The 19165-nt window shown below is 37.2% G+C and overlaps 1 protein-coding gene across 1 annotated transcript; it reads right to left on the bottom strand.

The window, feature by feature from the left end:
- Positions 1-8423: 8423 nt before the first annotated feature.
- On the bottom strand, positions 8424-18427 carry bmp7a (bone morphogenetic protein 7a). The gene is made up of 7 exons (XM_056734895.1): positions 17895-18427; positions 13252-13444; positions 10559-10701; positions 10152-10361; positions 9955-10031; positions 9762-9872; positions 8424-8960 (listed from the first exon to the last, which is right to left on the bottom strand). Exons 1-7 carry the CDS (start codon positions 18286-18288, stop codon positions 8811-8813), a joined length of 1278 nt encoding a protein of 425 aa, XP_056590873.1. The 5' UTR covers positions 18289-18427; the 3' UTR covers positions 8424-8810.
- Positions 18428-19165: the final 738 nt, after the last annotated feature.

Below are 19165 nucleotides of genomic sequence, written 5' to 3'. Positions count from 1 at the left end.
GACAATATTAGACATGAAGTTCTAAAAATCAGAATGAGGTTAATGTTGCTCATTGGTTTAGGACTGAACGTGTACTTCAAATGTCCTTTGGAGATTTACAACAGTGCAGCTGAGCCTTTGGTCTACACAAGTGTGTAGGATGCGTGGAAAACATGATTGTATCAGCATTAGCTCTTTCTAAATGTCAAACACACAGATACCGCTCTTTGTATCCCAGATCTATATGCGTGCAGTGTGTGCATGTGGTGTTAGTTAAAGTTCTTAAATGACTCAAACAGAGAATCTTTGCGACTGTGTGTGTGGGCTTGTGGCCGCAACGTTTCACTAAAGCTTTAAGTGCAAACAAAATAAAGAGCAGATGTGCAGAAGGGTTAACTCTGCCATATTGACATGCCTGGCTCGTGTTTTGGGCCAACGTTGGTGAGAGAATAGAGCTGTTATGCAAACTAGGAAAAACAGAACATTGAATCACAACCGTCTTGCTAGTTATACGGTGTATAAATTGCAATCCCATTTAAAATTTGAATTATAGTCAGTGTTGGGCAAGTTACTCTGAAGAAGAAATGAATTACTATTTACGAATTACATATTTAATAGTGTAATAAGATGACTGTAGAAATTACTCTCTCCATTAATAATTATTTCTATATTCTATATCAACCTTGATTAGTTAAGTGATTCAAGGATAGACATGACACTTAATTCATTTTCATTCAAAATAATATAAAACTACATCAAGCAGTATTATTAACCGACCAAAGTATTACAAATGTGAGGATCATATGTAAAAGCACAGATTTTAAAATTAGACTTTGAATTTTTATGTCAGTTCCACTATTGTACACACATATAGTAAAGTATTTAGATTAATTACATCAGAAGTTACTGTAATTAAATTTCAGTAATCACTTTCTTTACTTTTTCAAATGGAAAGGAATTAAATGACAGTAATTACTTATTAGCTGGTGACACCCAACACTCAGTATAGGTGCTGATCTAAAGCCTTTTTGACGTGTCTCACAATGTTTGACACAAACTTCACAAAAATCTTAAATCATGGGGTGTTCTTTAAGAGGGGGTGTGCAATTAGACGTTTTTGCAAATTTTACCGGCCAGCCAAGAAAATGGTGTAAGAATTCCCCAGAGTGACTTTGAAAGTGGAACCCGAGTCATATGCAGAGACAAGAATATCACAGAGATTCAGGGGCTCTTTCGACTGGGGTCAGTAAGAAACCACCTAGCAACCACACTCAATAACCTACCTACCAGCAACAGGATAACAACTATAGGGAATGCCTAAACTGTGTAGTAAATTCCAAAGCTACGCAGAGAACCCTAGCAACCACATAAAACCACCCTGGCAACCATGAGGTGAGTTTTACATGCGCAGGCACCTATTCAAAACCGAATCGGTGGAATTACACACATAACTTTAATAGTGAACAAATAAATGACCGCATATGCACTATAAATGATTTTGCAGCGAGCAAGAGAGAGAGAGAGAGAGAGAGAGAGAGAGAGAGAGAGAGAAACCAAGCTGTCAGACAGTGTTGAGAGGTGAGTGGGAGAGACTGAGAGTGAGTAGGAAGAATAAAAGATAAGAATTTGTCTGCCTGTCAGCATCACAACTTGACGCACTACATCAGATGCTACAAGTGTCTTAAGGTAAGAGCATTCTTTAATTTCCTGCACAAAATACAAAGCTGCATTAAATGCAAAACCAGTAACTGTTATTTTTATATAACACATCATTATATTTTGTCATTATCACAAATTATTTTGCAATAATAAGCAAATTTATTCAGGAATGTGTATTTTACAATATGCAGTTTAGTTTTTACTTGAATGACTTTTATTTTGACTTTTATTTTAAAACACTCTTGGTATAAGTATGTCTGTATTATATCTGCATTAGTTAGTGTAACCAAAGCAGTATAACTAAAACCAAAAGTTTCAGTTTGAGCACTGCCATGTGTGGTTAACACTTTAATGCAAACTGTAGAATGCATTGAATTACATTTGAAGAAAACTGTAGAATACATCTATTGCAAATGTGTCTTTTTTTTCATCATTGGTTCTGTACAAAATGATGACTTTGCATGTAAACGGACATCACCGGTCATGCAGTGAAAGTTTCTCCAGTGTTGATATCTACCGTATAATGTATATTACATGTATTTGACAAGCCATCCACAGATGCCTGTTTGCCTAACTATCATTCAAATAAGCTGTTAAATTCCACAGCTATCTAATTCAAATTTTACTGCCATTACCATCGCTGAAGATCTGTATGTTTATTAAGAAGTAAAACTGTCATGAAGTAGAATGCATGTGTACATTGACAGCTATAAATGCTGTGAGCATTATTAGATTCATTTGACTGAATAGCCGGGCCATTTGAATAGGTAAATACTTACCTCATCTTATACCACATGCAGTGATGTAAACTTGCTTTAGTGGTCATAAAGAGAAACATTCATATGACTTAATGATAGTTTGGGATTTTAAAGGTTTTGTAAGCCGAATGAGGCAAAAGTCTAGTGTGTCTTTGTAAGTTCTCTTGCCAGATTTTAGACTCGAAGCTGGTGTGAGGAAGGTCAAAAGGCTAAATTGTGCTATACCATGCCAATAAGTCACCAAATAAGCAGAAAGAAACTTCTGACATATTCTGCAGGGTTGAAAAAATAGGTCATGTTAAAGAGAAAAAAATGAGTCTACCCAAACAAATGAGACAGCAAAAAAAAACTAAATTACATTAGTGTGCCTTAAAATTGCTGTTTTGTATATGTTTTGTTGGACTAACCATCCAAACCTTGACCCCCTGAATGCAGTATCAAACAATTTTATTTTTTAATTATAAGTATAAAAACCGTTTTATCAGATATTAACGCCGATGTAGAAATACCCTATTCACAATATGAGTAAATATAGTCAATTTGATATTAGATAAAGTGATTGGCAGATCTTTTTACTTATGGTGTGAAAACAAAGAGTAAAAAGTTCCAAATAAATATTATTTTTACATTTACATTCATTCCGCACAGCTTTTATTCAAAGCGACTTAAATTTGAGGAAACCAACAAGCGATTCGTCTACACAATGCAAGAAGTGCCAGTAATGTAAAGTTTCGGGTACAACTTTAAGATGATTTAGAGAAAGTGGGCAAAGATTTTTATAACATGTAAACCCGTTTTAAAGGAAAAAACCTTAACTGTGCCTTAACATAAAATTTCCGGTTCATTCACAAACATATATTTGTGTACAGTGCATATAAATTATATTACTAAGCATTTTTGTCTTGTTTTCTAGTAAAAATATCTTATTAGATCAGGATAACTTTTCTTGACAAGAAAAACAATATTTAGTCTTGTTGTTTAAAAGAAAATATAGGAATAACAGAAATTTATGTTTAAAACAAGCAAAAAAATATGCCAATGGAGTGAGAAAAATGAACTTGAATTTAGTTTAACTTTTTTCTGAAGTAGCCTACTTAATGTCAGTATATTCTTCTCACCCCTTTGGCAGATTTTTTTTGCTTGTTTTAAACATATTTTCCAAATGCTTATTTTACAAAACAAGACTAAATATCTTACACTCTTAAAAAAATGGTGCTTTAAAAGATTCTTCGATGACAAAGAAGATAGAAGATTAAAGAGACTTTAGCATCTGAATTTTGCACAGATTATAAAAAGTAAGAAAGAGATGGTTCTTTAAAGAACCTTTGACTGAACGGTTCTTTGTGGAATCAAAAATGGTCACTTTTCAGGTCAAGAAAATGTCTGTTGCTTTAAAAATGTTAAGACACTTGTATTATAAAACAATACAAAAAAAGCTTAGAATGTCATTTTTTGCAGAGTAGGTAAAAGTCCAATTAAATCAAACTGATATTTCTGTGAAATCATAGCCAACATCTTACAAATCATTATTAAAAGCATACTTTTATGAATCGTGGTGAGGTAAAGATTTTTATGTTGGCTGATTTTCTGTGCTGTTTTTTTATTTTTAACCAAAATGTTACACGCTAATTAGTGAGTGTGTGTGCCCTGCGATGGGTTGGCACTCCATCCAGGCTGTATTCTGCCTTGATGCCCGATGACTCCTGAGATAGGCGCAGGCTCCCCGTGACCCGAGGTAGTTCGGATAAGCGGTAGAAAATGGAATGGAATGTTACACGCTTTCAAGATTTTTCATGGTTTCGACCATGAACTCTTTTAATATTGTGTCATATTGTGTGGCTGTTGCCCGAGGTTGGTTTTCACATCTGATTCATGTCTAACATTCACTTTTTTCAGATTTTTTCTTAATAAAAATGCTGACAACCATCCAGTCATCTCCCAGTCAGCATGATGCCACAATTCTCCTTTGAATCCTAAACCATCTCAACAACTCCAAGTGAACTCAATGAAATAAAAACCATGTTTTCTGACAATCTCTCAATTAATCTTTTTCGTCACTATAAGCAAACCTTCACTTCACTGATTTTCTGATGTGATTTCTACACATTAAAAAACTTGTATACAAGAAACTTTTCTTGTCGCCATGACAAATATGAGTTCCTTTTCCCTTTTGGAGAAACTGGATTCAATGCCAAATTGCAATGAACAGCCACCTGCACCCATTTTCAAAACCCCTTCTCCTTTTTGGAATCAGGATTCCGTGTTCAGGAGACCAAGACCTGTGCGGGAACCGGGACCTGATCCATTGACCCTCTATCCTTACAGATATCCAGACCTCTCTTGTGCCACAGGACTAAATCACATCTACTCTTCACTGAACTCAATGAATGCTAGCAATCGATATCTAACTTCAAAATACCTTGTGAATGACCCATATATCGGAAGGGGGACTTATTATTGTAGTCACTCAACGTCAGAAGTGGAAGATGGGCTCAGAAATCCCCACCATCCACAAACTGACCCCTTTTTAGCTTCATATTACTACAGAGGGGCTGTTCAGGATTTACTACGAAGAGACGTTCAGAGTGAGGAAATCAAAACGGGCCTGCAAAAAAAGAGACCCAGAGAAGAGACGTACTGGCACCACGGACCGGAAAAGAAGATAATTCTGCAAGGCTCTAAAAAGAGGCACTATGTGAAAAACAACCAACTTTTAGGTTCCCTACAAAATGCAGAATTGGATAAAAATAACCATCACCAGCCCACTTTGAACCCCTCCACGTTTGAACAATCAAAGGGTGGTCAAACTCAAACAAGAGAAGAGCTCCCCCTACTGGATGGGAGAGAAGATGCAGAAAAAACCCAAAGGAACACTAGTACTCATTCTGAATCCTCTTCTCCTGTCGCGTGCGTGCTCCATCGTTTTGTTGAGGGTTCATTGGTGGAGCTTGTGGGTGGTCGACTGAAACGCGTGGAGGATTTACGGATGGAAGATTTGGAGCAGTGTGCCGAGCAACATCCAGAGCTCAAACTGGAACGCTTCACAGTGTTGAAGATCACGCCATCACACACACCTTCAGTTTTATTACACGTGGAGATTGAACGCGACCATTCGCAGGTAAACATAGTGGACATTCTTAAATTTCTAGATGTTTTCTGCAATCATGTTTCATTTTTGGGTGACCTGTCACGATTTCATTCAGCAGTTGTCTCTGGAGGCGAATGAGGGGTTGCCGTTTTTTGTTTGTGGCCGGGGCTGGTCGTCCTGCAACCCTCGACACACAAGAGAAACATGCAGACTGCAGTGCCACCAACTGAAGGTGGGAGATGTGTGCTTGGCGCTGACGCCTGACCCCGCCCCCGTGATGCAGCCTGCCAATCAGAGCCCAGCTGAGGTGAGCACAGATCACACAGAAGAGAAGAACACACTACCAGAAAGAAACAAATCACGGAAGAGACACGTCACAGCTCCAGAGCTCAGGGAAATTTACAAGGTACACCAGGACAAAGATTAAGAAATTGGAGATTCATCACAGTCTCATCAGTTCAATTGTTTGCTAAAATTACTCACCATTGTTTTTTTATTATGTGTTGCAAATGCTGTTGTTATCATACATTACATATGCTATATATTGTATAATATCTGTGTGTACATTTTAGCTGCAACAGAATACATATGACATATCTGTTCACACAATATGCAATTACCAAAGTACAATAACAACAAAACAGGTTCTTTAATAGCATCATGTGTTCACCATAAAATTCTTTGTAAAAAATATGTCAGACTCAATAAAAATGGTCAGGTCGTTGCAAAATACAGTCTCAAGGGAAATCGTGACATTGTCACGAACAATTAATTTATAAATAGGACACAAATTTCCCATTTTTTGTGTCAATCAGTGCATTTTTGTGTGTGTGTGTCAGTCAGCGCGACTTTCAATCTCAAAAGAATCATATGACACAGCTAAACCAAATATATATTGTTTGTTTTAGATGTAATGCAATGTGTATTGCGTAGGGATGCACCGATATGTAGATTTTGATAATTTGATAACATTGAAAGCTGATAATTGATATGTTGGCCAATATAAAGTATCTAAATATTATTAATAACATTTTCTGTGACTGAAACAAAAGGCTAAAAGTGGACAACTGCTATTATTTGAAAACATTCACTGAAGAAAACAAGGTTACCATCAGTTCTCTTTTTCCCCTAATTTTAGGCACCAAGCCTTTACACTATTTAAAGATTCTTTAACTTTTCTGGTATAATTTTGATTTAATAAACAAATTAGATGTTCTTCCAGAGCAACCCAGAAAAGACAAACGCCATAAAGCATTGAGACAGCAGTCTGATTCAAACAATATGCTTTTGTGCCTAATTTAGACATTCATAAATACTTAATCTACATACTGTACCTACCAGCGTGCAACTGAAATGGTTAAACCTGAGAATATGATGTATAAATTAGTCTAGATTTTATTATCAGCTGATACTGATAATTTAAAATGACCATTTATCATCCGAAACCGTTATGGGCGATGATAAATCGTGCATCCCTAATATTGCGTATTAAAATACTTAAAACCTTAAGGGAGACCTCACATAGCCTAGGTATTTAAACCACCAAATATTGACATCTGATTTATCAGTATGGTAAAACCTTTGATTTTTTTATCATAAAGTTGGCATTTGCTTGACAATATTTATTTTCCTGTGTGTCAAAAATATTCATTTATAGTGTGAAGTGTTTACTAATTTAATGACTAAAATAGGAAAATCCCTTTCTCTTAAATTTTTCAATATCATGTATCTCTCTTCAGAAATAGCTCAATCAGTAGTTTTAAATTGAAATGTTGCCACAATTCTTCTGGATTTAGTCTTTTTATGCAATCCCAGACTGATTTATAGGACTGATTGGTCCTACAAAATTTCCAGAAAAAGATGTAAGTAAACAACTTGAAGTTTTTTAACAATACTGTAATGACTGTAATTTTCTCAGTTTTATTATGAATGTAGACTTAGTTTTGTTGTGTTGTACATTACAGGCAATGAACTATTACGAAAAAAGGACAACCTCGATATGTCTTATTCCAACTTCCTGATTCAAAAGAAAACATTGACACAGAAAAAAATCATCATTTATCAAACCGTTGGTTTTGTTGGTGTCTCCGAATTAAAATGGCAAATATGCAGAAAATCGTGTTTGATCGACCATGTAAGACTCTCAGTGTCCTGCAACATGTCAAACATCTAAAACAATGTATGGCATATAAAATGAATCCCAGTTCTCCAAACATCTGGTTTTAAAGTTCATCTTTTCCATCAGTGGAGCCTCTTTAATGCACAGCAACAATGTCGTATTGTATCCGTGTTATTAAGAACAGCTGCAAGGTTCACATTTTCATCTGCCAAAATCTATCGCACCTGCTTCTCCTTAGATAGTTTCATTCATTTGATTATTTCATTTATTCCAAATGTTCAGATCGTAACCGAAGGGCCTCTCCTGATACCGCCCACCTGCCGGTTTGGCCAGTCTTCACAGACTTGAACATGGTGAGTGATGACTCTGATCGCAGGTGGACAAAAACTGCAACGCTGACCCTTGAGATGGGGATGTACACACTGTATGAAGGCCAAATGTAAGCGCACACATACATATAACTTTCACACTCCCTTTAAAAACTGATTAACAGATTCACACCAAAACAATTTCCCATGATGCATTGCGGCTGTACAAGCACAGAACAATGGGTTTGACTCTTCTGAACCAACTCCGAGGCCAAATCCAAGCACATGAGGGTTCTTTCTTTTTTATTGGCTGTATGGGTGATAACTATAAAAAGCAAACATGTGTTCTTTCATGTATGTGATGGAACCAAAGTGACTCGACGTGAATTGAGTTTCAGCGGTCTTGTTTAATACATAAGAGTGCAGAGCATCTGCAAAAGGCTTGGACTCATTTAAATAATTTCCATCTGACACCTTTTACTAAAATATACTTGAACAAAGCAAGACAATCATTTCTTATAATCACTTTAATGAACTCTGAACTATAAAACATGATTTATAATGTGTACAAGTGGCGTTACTAAACAAACCCTTTTTAGGGGCGTGTGTAAATGCTGTGCGTGCTCCCTGAGCAGTCTGCTTTCATGTCTCTGAGGCCTGTTTATTCACGTTAAATCTCCTTATGTCCTCTTTGATATTCCAAAGTTGCCTGTCTGGACACCGACTGAAGCCAGAACGGCGCACAGTTGCCTCGGCCGTGGTCAGCTTCCCACAAATGAAGGAGTTTAAACGTTGAATGCTGACAAAGAGGTCCAGTTTTGCTCCATTTAGAGTCTTTGGGCTCTTGAAGATCAAGAAAATCAGTCTATTATCGTTTTCCCGAAAAGAGCAGGTGTGTTTTAGTGGCATCCACAGGCACGGACGACCATGTTGCGATACTTTTTCAAAATAACGTTGGAGCTGTCGTCAAAGTATAATACAGAGATTCCGTGCAGCTGAGTTGGAGCGCAGCAGGGCTTCGGGACTGTTTCTGGGTTTATAAAATGGACCTAGAAGAAACAAAGAGAAACATTTAATATTAATAATCCTTTTTAACTAAAACCAAAATTAAAATATAAAAATATTTTACTATTAATGTTAAATAACATTGAGTGAGTAAATAAATAACAGAACATTTGTGTGCCATGAAAATCATTCACAAAAATGATACCATTACACATCACTTATGACATCACTAAGGTTAAAAATGCAAACAAAAATTAACATTCTGTCAATATTTATTCATCCTTGTATACCTGTAGGACTTTCTTTCTTCTGAAGAACACAAAAGAAGATATTTAAAAGAATGTTGGAAACCAAACAATTGACTTCCATTGTATTGGCACAAAAACACTTTTAGATTTTTTCATAAAATATCGACTATTGTGTGACTTTTGTGAGTCATATAAAGATTTGAAACAACTTTGAATAAATCATGGTGACGAGGTGAATAAATCATGACAGATTTCTTTATTTTTTGGTGAACTTTCCCTTTAAGTTTCTTTTTTATATGTAAGTAACCTTAGTAAAAAGCATCTGCTACATGAACCAAATGTAGCTAAATGCGAAGGGTTTTGTTTATTTTCAATGTTCCTTTTTTTGACTTGACAGCTCACTACAAACTGTCAAAGTGCATCACGAATAAAACGTTTCACTTTTGTGTTCCACACGTAATATAACAGCATATGGGTTTATACTAACAAGAGGGTGAATGTGAACCTTTTCATTTTTATTGTGTATGAATATACCACGCAGAATTTCCCCAACAATAAACAGTTTGCCCAAACCATCTGCACCTACTGATGACTCACCAGTGTCTGTACGATAGCGTGATTTGTGGCGTTCATATACGAGTTGAGGGGGAAAACACATTCTCCTTCACAATAGTATGCGGCGTAACCCTCTGGTGCGATGATCCAGTCCTGTAAACACAAGCGAGAGAGATCAGAAAGATTTATAGAGAAGATCCAATAAAAGGTGAAAACAGAAAGTTCATCACCGTACCTGCCATCCCAAGTCTCTGAAACTAACATAGAGTTCATGCTTCTTGCAGCCCTGTTTGGGGTCCACGCTGGCACCCTCTGCAGGAGATGAGAGGAACATATTGCATGTTAATAAACAGTGTGTTTATATATGTTAAGAAAAAAACTTTCTGTCAGCGTTTATTTAGATGTAATATAATATAAAAGACAAACTCATACCCATGGCTGTCTTAAGGGCCACCGGGCTGGGTGCAGAACCAGCTTTGTGGTTTTTGGAGCGGTTGTGACCCCTCTGTTTGTTTCCAGATGCCGAACGTACACCCCGATAGTGAACTCCTGGCGCTTTTAAAAACGCCACCATGAACGGCTGTTTGTTCTGAGGTCCGCTCTTGCCCACCAGTCCCACTCTTCTAGGGTTCACACTTTCGCCTACAGGGGGGAGTAATGAGTTGAATGGTAATTTTAAAATAAACATTTTCATCTTCACCTAAAGCTTTTACAAAACATGAAATAGTTTTAGTTATATTTCAATTTTCATGGACCGTTATGTATGTGACAGCATTTTTGTAACTGTAAGGTTTAATATTTCATATTGTATTTTAAATCTGATGTTTGAAGACACTCACCGTGTGCAGACTCCAGAGAGATCTGCAGGCCCAGATTCTGACCCGGGTTTATAACCCAGTGGTTACTGGTGACTGTGAGATCAAATACCAGCCACCCCTCTTCTGCCGCCCACACCTCCCTAGAGTCCAAAAGGTACAGCTCCCTACACAGGGTCAGAAGAAGTCACATATGGGTCAGTAGAAGTCGAAAACTCTGAAGTTTACACTTTTTTAGCTGATAAAGGATGATAACAAAATCAATGAGCAATATTTACTGTTAAAAAGATGAAAACCTTTAAAAATTGAGGATATTGCCACAATGTTAGACAACGGTTGCTAACTTGCCCAAATGAAAAGAAACAATCCCCAAGTCTCTCATTCAACAGAGTCTATGAGATTTGCTTAGTCCTAAGATTGCTTAGAAAAGAAATCAGCTTTGCCATTATCAATGTCCATTTTCGAATCCCTAAAACCTTCTAAACGATGAAAAGGTTTTTGGTTCTCCAAAAAAACATTCACTAAAATGGTTCTTATAAGAAACCTTTAGGTTCTTTTTGGAACCGTTCAGCCAAAAAAAAAAATGTTCTATGACTTTATGAAGCACCTTTATGCAAGTGTATTAATGACATGAAATGTGAAGAAGATAAACCACAATGCCACCTGAACTCCAGTGTGGTTAGAAATGTAATACACCATCCACATGGAAGCCGTATAATTTATTAGTATCGTGATCTTTTCGTGAGGTCTTTCTTTGTAGACAAATTCTTTGCATAAATACGTCAGAACATGTTCTCCTCAAGAAATGGGCTTTATTCCATGAGTTTCAAGTCACAAACGTCTGCTCGAGTTCCACAAGCGTCAACACGTTCTCAAGACGCCATCAAAGTTCTCTTTATTAAACGCGATGTGTCATAAAAGAGATCTGATAAAAGACCTCCGGTGATGAAATCGGGGGGCTTTTGGATGGATCTCTTGAACAATGACTTGGCTTACAGGTAGAATTTCAAACCTCGGGGGCAACGAGAGACGGGCTCTTTATTTTCCTCCTGTCTGGTCGCCGTGCTGTCTGTGAGCATCAAGGGGGCAAAGCGTCTCTGCATGACAATGGAGAAGGTGCAGGAAGGATGATTCACAACGGGTGGTCTTCACAGGGAATGTTAGAACCGGGGGTGGATGATGCTTGTGACAAGGGAGAACACGAGAGACGGTCTGTCTAAGCATGTATCACCTGGAGGACTTCTTTTGGTGGGAGACACGTTGTGGACAGGGGCAGAAACATTCCAAAGAGAGGCGTGATACAGCAGCGGGTTTCAACCGGTGGGTCAAGACTTGTCAATGGCTTCTGACAGCGATGACAAGTAATGCATAAAAAAAACTGAGCATCCAAATCAACCCTTAGATCAAAACTACATCAAGTTACTAACTATAGATGAATATTAACCATCGTGTGAAGTAAAGGCTCATATGAGTGAGTCAAATCGAGTCGGATGGAGGGCCGTTACTCCAAATGTCCGGGACGTCAGTTCTTCCCCTTTGCCAAGGACTCTGTATCTATATAATTGACAGTAATGGCTTTGTAATGGCCAGCGCTCTCTTTGACTGTTAGCGGCCACACCGTAAATCACCTGAAGGAATTCAGTGGGAGCCCTGGCACTAGACACGTACCGCTGGGCAGGCAAATCTGTATGTGTGTTCATCCCTCCCACATTTAGACTTAAAAAAAGTGTGGGTGGTGGCATATGTTTCATCTCAGACATTTCACTGTGTTTTATGATTCCTAGAGGCCAGTGTTGGGTGCAACTAACAACTATGTATTTAGTTACTGTAATTTAATTTAAAAGTAAAGTAAGGGATTACTCTTATTTTTCTGTAATTTAATTACCATTACTTTTGATGTAAATTAACTAAAAACTGTGTAATATATTTAATAGTGGAAATTACATTAAAATTAATAGTCTAACTATGAAATGTACGCTTCAATGTATCCTTTTCACATTTGTATCCATTGGTCATTTGAATAAGAATAATTCATTGAGTTATTTATTATTTATTTGAATGAATTAAAAGAGCTGTTTCATGTCCATCCTTGAATCAATTCTTATCAAGGTTGATGTAGGATATAGAAAGTAATTAGTAATAAGTACTTTTGGGAGAAAGGAATATGAAATCTAATTACACTATTGAATATGTAATTAGTAACTAGAAATTGATTACTTTTTCAGAATCACTTACCCAACACTGCTGGAGGCATACAACAAAAAACCCAGGGATGTGAACATACCTAAGCTGTGAATAAGCTTTAACATATTCCCAAAAATGATATGCTTGATTAAGAACCAAATTAAAGGCCGAATGCAAAAGATGCGCATGCAAATATAAGATAAATTTATATGTGAGGTGTGTGATTTTTTTCTATGTTGGTAGATGCCCATAAATGACACACAAGTCGAATTGGAAAAGCAATTCTATTTTCATTAACAAAGTGTTAAATGCTCTCTCAATTGTAAGTCGCTTATCCTGATGGATAATAAAATGAAAACATAATGTAAGTTTTACTTCTGTCATCTTACGTATTTCCAAGTTTTAAATAGTTATAAAGAATAATGAATACTGATGTGCAAAATAAGACCAAAAACAGCAATGTTGACCTAGAAAATCCTTAAACACAGAACAAACCGCCAGAAAAAATATTAACAGGTTAATATTTGACCTACCTTTTGGGCTTATGTTGCAGCACCTGGAATACACTGACTCTAAATGTCTCGTTTTCATACCGCTCGTGTACAAAATCCTTGTAGATACGAAATTCTGCGGCAGTCACGGTTTCTCGAGGCGGGATGCGCGAGAGGTCGAAGAGAAACTCTCTGCGATGCTGATGGTACAGGCGAAGGTCATCGTCTGCTTCCACTGCAAACAACATCCAGAAGAATCGGTTATATGTCCATCTGTAGCATTGTCATTTTGAAAAAAACAGGTAAACTACCTGTCCGTACACTTCCTGTCTCTGCACACTTTATGAACTTAAATAAACAGTCGTCGTGGTCTACTTGTGAACTACAGGCATTTTTCTCATTTGACTTCACAGCGCGACTTCCAACCAATGAGCGCACACCATCTGACCACAACATAAGTCAACGTAGCCAAACTTCATTCTCTCAGAAACACTCTGAGGTCACACAGAGCGCTAACGCTTGATTGCCTCGCCCACATCACTGTGTCCAAAAAAGAAATGTTTGCTTCCATAAGCCAGTGATTGATCTGAGCGTTGGGGACCCCGAGGACTCGAGCTGGGGGAAAACCACAGGCCCTGCACCCTCCCACCATAGACTTCAATAACACACATGTGCCAACCACAAGAAAAGATCTGGTAAAGGACCAGCCCGGAAACTAGCGGTGCCCCACGTACATATATACTCGATGGATACATAAGCACGTTCAGATGGAGTCTCATTTTAAGATGCTAACCTCGCAACGCTTACGTGAGTGACGTGTTAACTGCTTTAATTTGATCTAATCTTGGATATGGAAGGAAGGATAAATATTTTGCAACCGGGGTTCAGAAATTGGATAGGAAAATGACACAGTTGTAAATTTGACAAATACTCAAGTTGCTATTTACGATGTAATATGATTCATATTTAGCATGTCATGATAACTACTGAGTTTGTACTCAAAATGAAAAAACGTAGATCTCGTTGAACCAAAGAGAAGTGAGAGAAAAAGAAAAACTAGGTCTCGTGCATTCACACTGTTACTGTATTGAAACTGAATTCAGTTCACTTCCTTTTTGATAGAGTTCAGTCCACTTTTATTCCCAAACCTGCTCAAGTTAAATATAGAATTGTTTATTTTATATTCATATTTTTGTTCTTAAGAAATCTGGGATGTGAGTCCTCCTCATGAGCAATGAAATGCTTTTGATCCTCTTGTAAGTTTAGCATTTGTATCTGTGTGAATCCACACCCCTAAACAGCAAAGAAGGTTAAAAAACATCATCATATGATTTCATAATGAAGTCTTGGCTGACGTTAATTTAACCCCCATATTGTTTCCACCCAGCCCTAACCCAGCTGAGTCCGTCCTCAGAGTTTCCAGTCTGATGGTGGCATTGGCCGACCATTTCCTGAAGGTTTCCAACATGCTGTTTTTACAACGCTAACCAATCCGATCACATTTGAGTACCACCCCTCCCCCAATTCTTAGGTTTTAGTGCTGTGTATGACCTCCCGCAGGTATCGGTCAAATTCTTTTTTTTTTCATGCACATCCTGTCTGAGTTCATGACATCATGTTCGAGAGAACAGCTACGTGTTTTGATCTTTTCCAGCATCTTTCAAGTTTGTGTTTATTGCAGGAATCCCTTTAACTGTGTGCAGTTGTTTGTTTGGTCGCAATTAAACAGTGGAAAGAAAAACAGAAGGGTTTTATAATGGCAATAATTGCTTGTGAGGACTTGATGTGTTTATGTTATGCAAAAAGCATATGTATTTTGTTCCACTTGATCTGAAAACAAGTATGCTTCCAAAACCACTTTGCAAAACAAACATTTCAAGCAAATCAAAGACTTTTTTGTCTTAGGGTACAGTCACTGGATCGTGCCCTTTACATCTATGGCAAATGCAAATCCTCCTCATAATACCTCTAGGATGAATGCTAAACGTCACACATGAACAAGTTGTTTTCTGAGAGGGAAGACAAAATAATTGAGGACTAATCGGATTTTGGGAGCAAAAATGTGGAGGAGCTGCTTACTTTCCTTAAAATCAGCTTATCGGCATAAACAGGTGGGTTTGTTCTGTGTACTTCTACAATGAGAGCTGAATAGGAATTTGGATTAACAATTCAAACAAGGGATCGCTGTTTATGTTAAATGTAAACTTAATTGTCTGTAAAGGACAAATCACAACGGGAATCAACATTATTGGAGACAAGATGCTTGACAGTCAAGGTCCTCAAAGGAATATTAATGCTATCTTCATCAACTTTTAAGTAAACATCTGGTTCTCAGGAGAACTTTATTCGAGCATCAGTATCTTTGTGAGACATGCAAACATGGAAAATGGGAGTCAGGTTATTTCTACCATGAGCTGCTCTATGAGGTCACAGCCAGACTTATGGAAAATGTGTTTGTCTTGTATATTTTCTCAGCAAAATATATGTTACAGCGTGGTTTGTTTCATAAGACAAACTCTTTGCAAATTAAAACAAGCTCATTTTTAACCAAGACAACCTTTGTTGTTGGCTTGACAAAACCAAAACCTAAAAGCTGTTTCGTATTAAAGTCAGATTTTAAAGGTCATAGGGCTTTAAAAACAGACAGAGCAAAAAATAAAAAGATGATCAAAACCGAATAACAGCTTTTGGGAGGCAAGAGTTCCTAAACCTCGGATGTCCAAATTCGCAGTTTTTCAGCAAATGGAAAAACACAGTACTTTTAAATGATCAAATACATTTACATTTACGCATTTGGCAGACTATTTTATCCAAAGAGAATTGCATTGCATTGTACTATACAATTTGTTTCTGACTATGTGCAATCCCCTGGGATTGAACCCATGACTTTGGCATTACTACCGCCATGATCTAACCACTGAGGAAAGCTGTGTTGTCAAAGTTGACAAGCACTTTTTAATACTTTTTAATAGTTATAGATGTTTGCAAAACCCAGTGACAAACATAGAGGGTGACTAATAATAATGATGTATGGTGAAAAAAAACAGAAACTCACGGAATATGGAGATACAAGGTTTCAGAAAAACAGTGCCAATTTGAAATGACTAATTTTATTAAACCTGAAAATGTAATAATTCAATAAAATGTCTTGAATAGACTGCAGGTGGCTAGATCACAGGGGTGAAGCAATGCTTAACAGTCCCAGCACTGAATGTCAAACCACAGGAGTCTGCCACTTCCTCTATAACTTCTTGCTTTGAACTGTAAATTCACTCAAATGACATAAAATGAGACACAATATGAGACCGCCTAACTTTAACTCTGAAGTCATGGTGAATCAGTTGTTAAGTGTGGTCTCCAACATCCACGACGGGCACGTCACCAAAGACACACAACTCAACAGAGAGGAAATGACCCTGCCAGTCATATGCTACACCAACCCCATCGCCCCCTCCATCACACAGATTCCAAACACATAAGTCTACTCTCTCATAAAATGTGGTAAAACACCCAAAGGTCAGCCAGCACATCAATTACCTTCCGTTATTAAATGCAACATTGCTTCAACAACAGCTGTCATTAGCACTAAAGGGTTTTGATGCTGAATGGGAACTCCCCGAGTTGCTGGTTATCCAGAAAAGTGTAGTCTGTAGTTTAAGATCCAAGGAAAACATAGACAAAAACTGGGTATCATAAATAAAGTAACTTTCAAAAAGATCCCGGCTGCCATCTGGGCTTTCAAAAATAACTCACAACCCGTTTGCAATAACTGCATGAGGCATCATCTTTCAAAGAGTGACTGAACACACACCGAGCCACAATCTTACACATTTTCAAGCACACTAAAAGGTCGGGTGAAAGCAAGAGTGTTTGGATGATGTATGTGACCCTCCCCATCTCTTGCCCTTAGCACGGTTCAGAAATGCCTCCTTAAATCCAAGTCATGCGAAACAAAGCCCCATTAAAGCCTGTCTCGGAGCTTTGAAGAGCCTCTGTGGAAATCGCATACGTGGTTGCTGTCTTTATTTCACACTGCTCAACAATTCAATTAAGGGAAGATGGGAAAAAATCCAGTCTCACAATCTGATGAGCACTTTACTCACTATGTGGTCGAAATAACTTAAATACACCGATATATGCCTTAAAAATAGTCTTAATTTTTGTCTTTCACGAATGTTAAGAAAACATATTTTCAATAAAATTACAGATTTCTCTTAAAAGGGTGTTTTGTTAAACATGTTTCACTTCCATTCTGATTAAAAGAGACTAGAGATATGTGGATCATTTTAGTAATTCAGATTAAAGAGTTTTAAAGATATAGATTGATAATTTAAACGATCTATAGCAACATTAACATCAAAATAATTGTGTCAAAATGTAAATAAAATAAATTTGTAGAAAGAAAGAGTTGCATAACCAGTTGTTTGTGCTACCAAACGAACAAATCATAGAAATCAATAAACATAACCCTAATGAAACTTTATTGATTAATTTATTATAATTCGAGATAAAATCATACATAAATCTACTTAGAAACCAAACATTTCACAATCCACAGATCTGTATAGCCTAATATCATGTAGCCTATTATCAAATTATGAATATAGAGTACATTAGTAATCCATCAGCACTACTTCTTAAATTATTTGTTTTAACTAGCCTATTATGAATAATAAGATGCTTACCCATATTGACAAAACTCATCACCATGTCCGCGTCATTTAGGAAGCGGCTGTCCTGCTGGCTCACCATCGGTGCTCCCGGGGTGGTGTAAACCGGTTCATAAGAGTCCACATAGCCGCTGCGCTGATCTCTTTCCTCCAGGATGGCGTTGTAAAGATCCAACATGAACATAGGAGCTGCGGTGTGTCTCTCGTGAAGGAACGGCCGGGGTCGTTGAGGCAGCCCGAGGATGGAGAGGATCTCGCGCTGCATCTCTCTGCGCTCCTGACTCTTGAGCCGCCGCTGGATGAAACTGGACTGAATGTCATTATCCAGAGTGAAGTTTGCACTCATTGCATCTGCGACGATACTACATAAACACGTCAAGATAAAAGCACTTAACAGCTGCTGAGTCATTTTTAATAATTTGTTGTAAAGACAAAAAAATCAAAAGTTGATGCGTATTCCCAGCGTTGCTTTTTGGTTTGATCATATCATTGTGTTGATCTTTTAATATAGGTCTAGCGATTTTGTTCAATAGTCCAGTCCGAAGAAAGATCTAGTCCAGCATCGTTCATGATATTGGCAGGATGGTCTCGAGCTGCTCCTGTCTTAACGCTTTAAATAGCGCGCTGAAGGGAGTGGGTGTGGCGCGCGCACACATTGGGCTGGTAAAACAGCAATGAGGGACTAGAGAACACAAATACTAAACTAACTGCTGTAGGGATAAGTATGTTTTGTCGTATGTTTTTTGTACCCTTGCCCCTCTTTTATACTTTTAAGTGCTCTATTCCTGGCCAAATTATTAACCCGTGGGAGTCTAAATATGCGCAGTTGTTCAATAGGTTCAATAAATATTTTTTATCAGCAAGAACATGAAGTGTACTTAAAAAGATTCTTAGGCCTATAATTCAATTCAAATGTATTTCTGTGAATGTGTTTCACAGTTGTGTATTGTTGCAAAATTTACAATACATGCATATTTAAATGGAGACAATGCATATAGGAAAATATTAAATATATAGAAAAAATGGAATTCACAAAGTAACACTGATTTAACAAAAACGAAATGGAAAGTGTTTTTACGGTATTTAGGTCTCAATGTTTTACTAATAACAAAACTGCTAGTATAGAAATCTTTATAATCCTATAGGTTGCATTTATGGGTTGTTTGTAAAATTATACAATCAATTATAAACTGATTAGCATTGTATGTAGACTATACTGTACTCACCTTCTATATGAAGTTGAAAACATCATAAGTCATTACATTTATTTCGTTTCAATAAATGTA

This window comes from Triplophysa dalaica, chromosome 21 (genome assembly GCF_015846415.1).
Source record: "Triplophysa dalaica isolate WHDGS20190420 chromosome 21, ASM1584641v1, whole genome shotgun sequence".
Lineage (NCBI taxonomy): Eukaryota > Metazoa > Chordata > Actinopteri > Cypriniformes > Nemacheilidae > Triplophysa > Triplophysa dalaica.
This window is presented reverse-complemented; position numbering and strand designations above follow the sequence as displayed.

Bases quoted from the DNA above. Each gene is read 5' to 3' on its own strand.
- bmp7a (XM_056734895.1), bottom strand. From the start codon at position 18,288: ATGACTCAGCAGCTGTTAAGTGCTTTTATCTTGACGTGTTTATGTAGT. The intron at 10,702-13,251 runs GTAGGTCAAATA...GACCCTGTGTAG, and splicing joins CTGCAACATAAGCCCAAAAG to GGAGCTGTACCTTTTGGACT. The intron at 10,362-10,558 runs GTGAGTGTCTTC...TCCCCCCTGTAG, and splicing joins CTCTCTGGAGTCTGCACACG to GCGAAAGTGTGAACCCTAGA.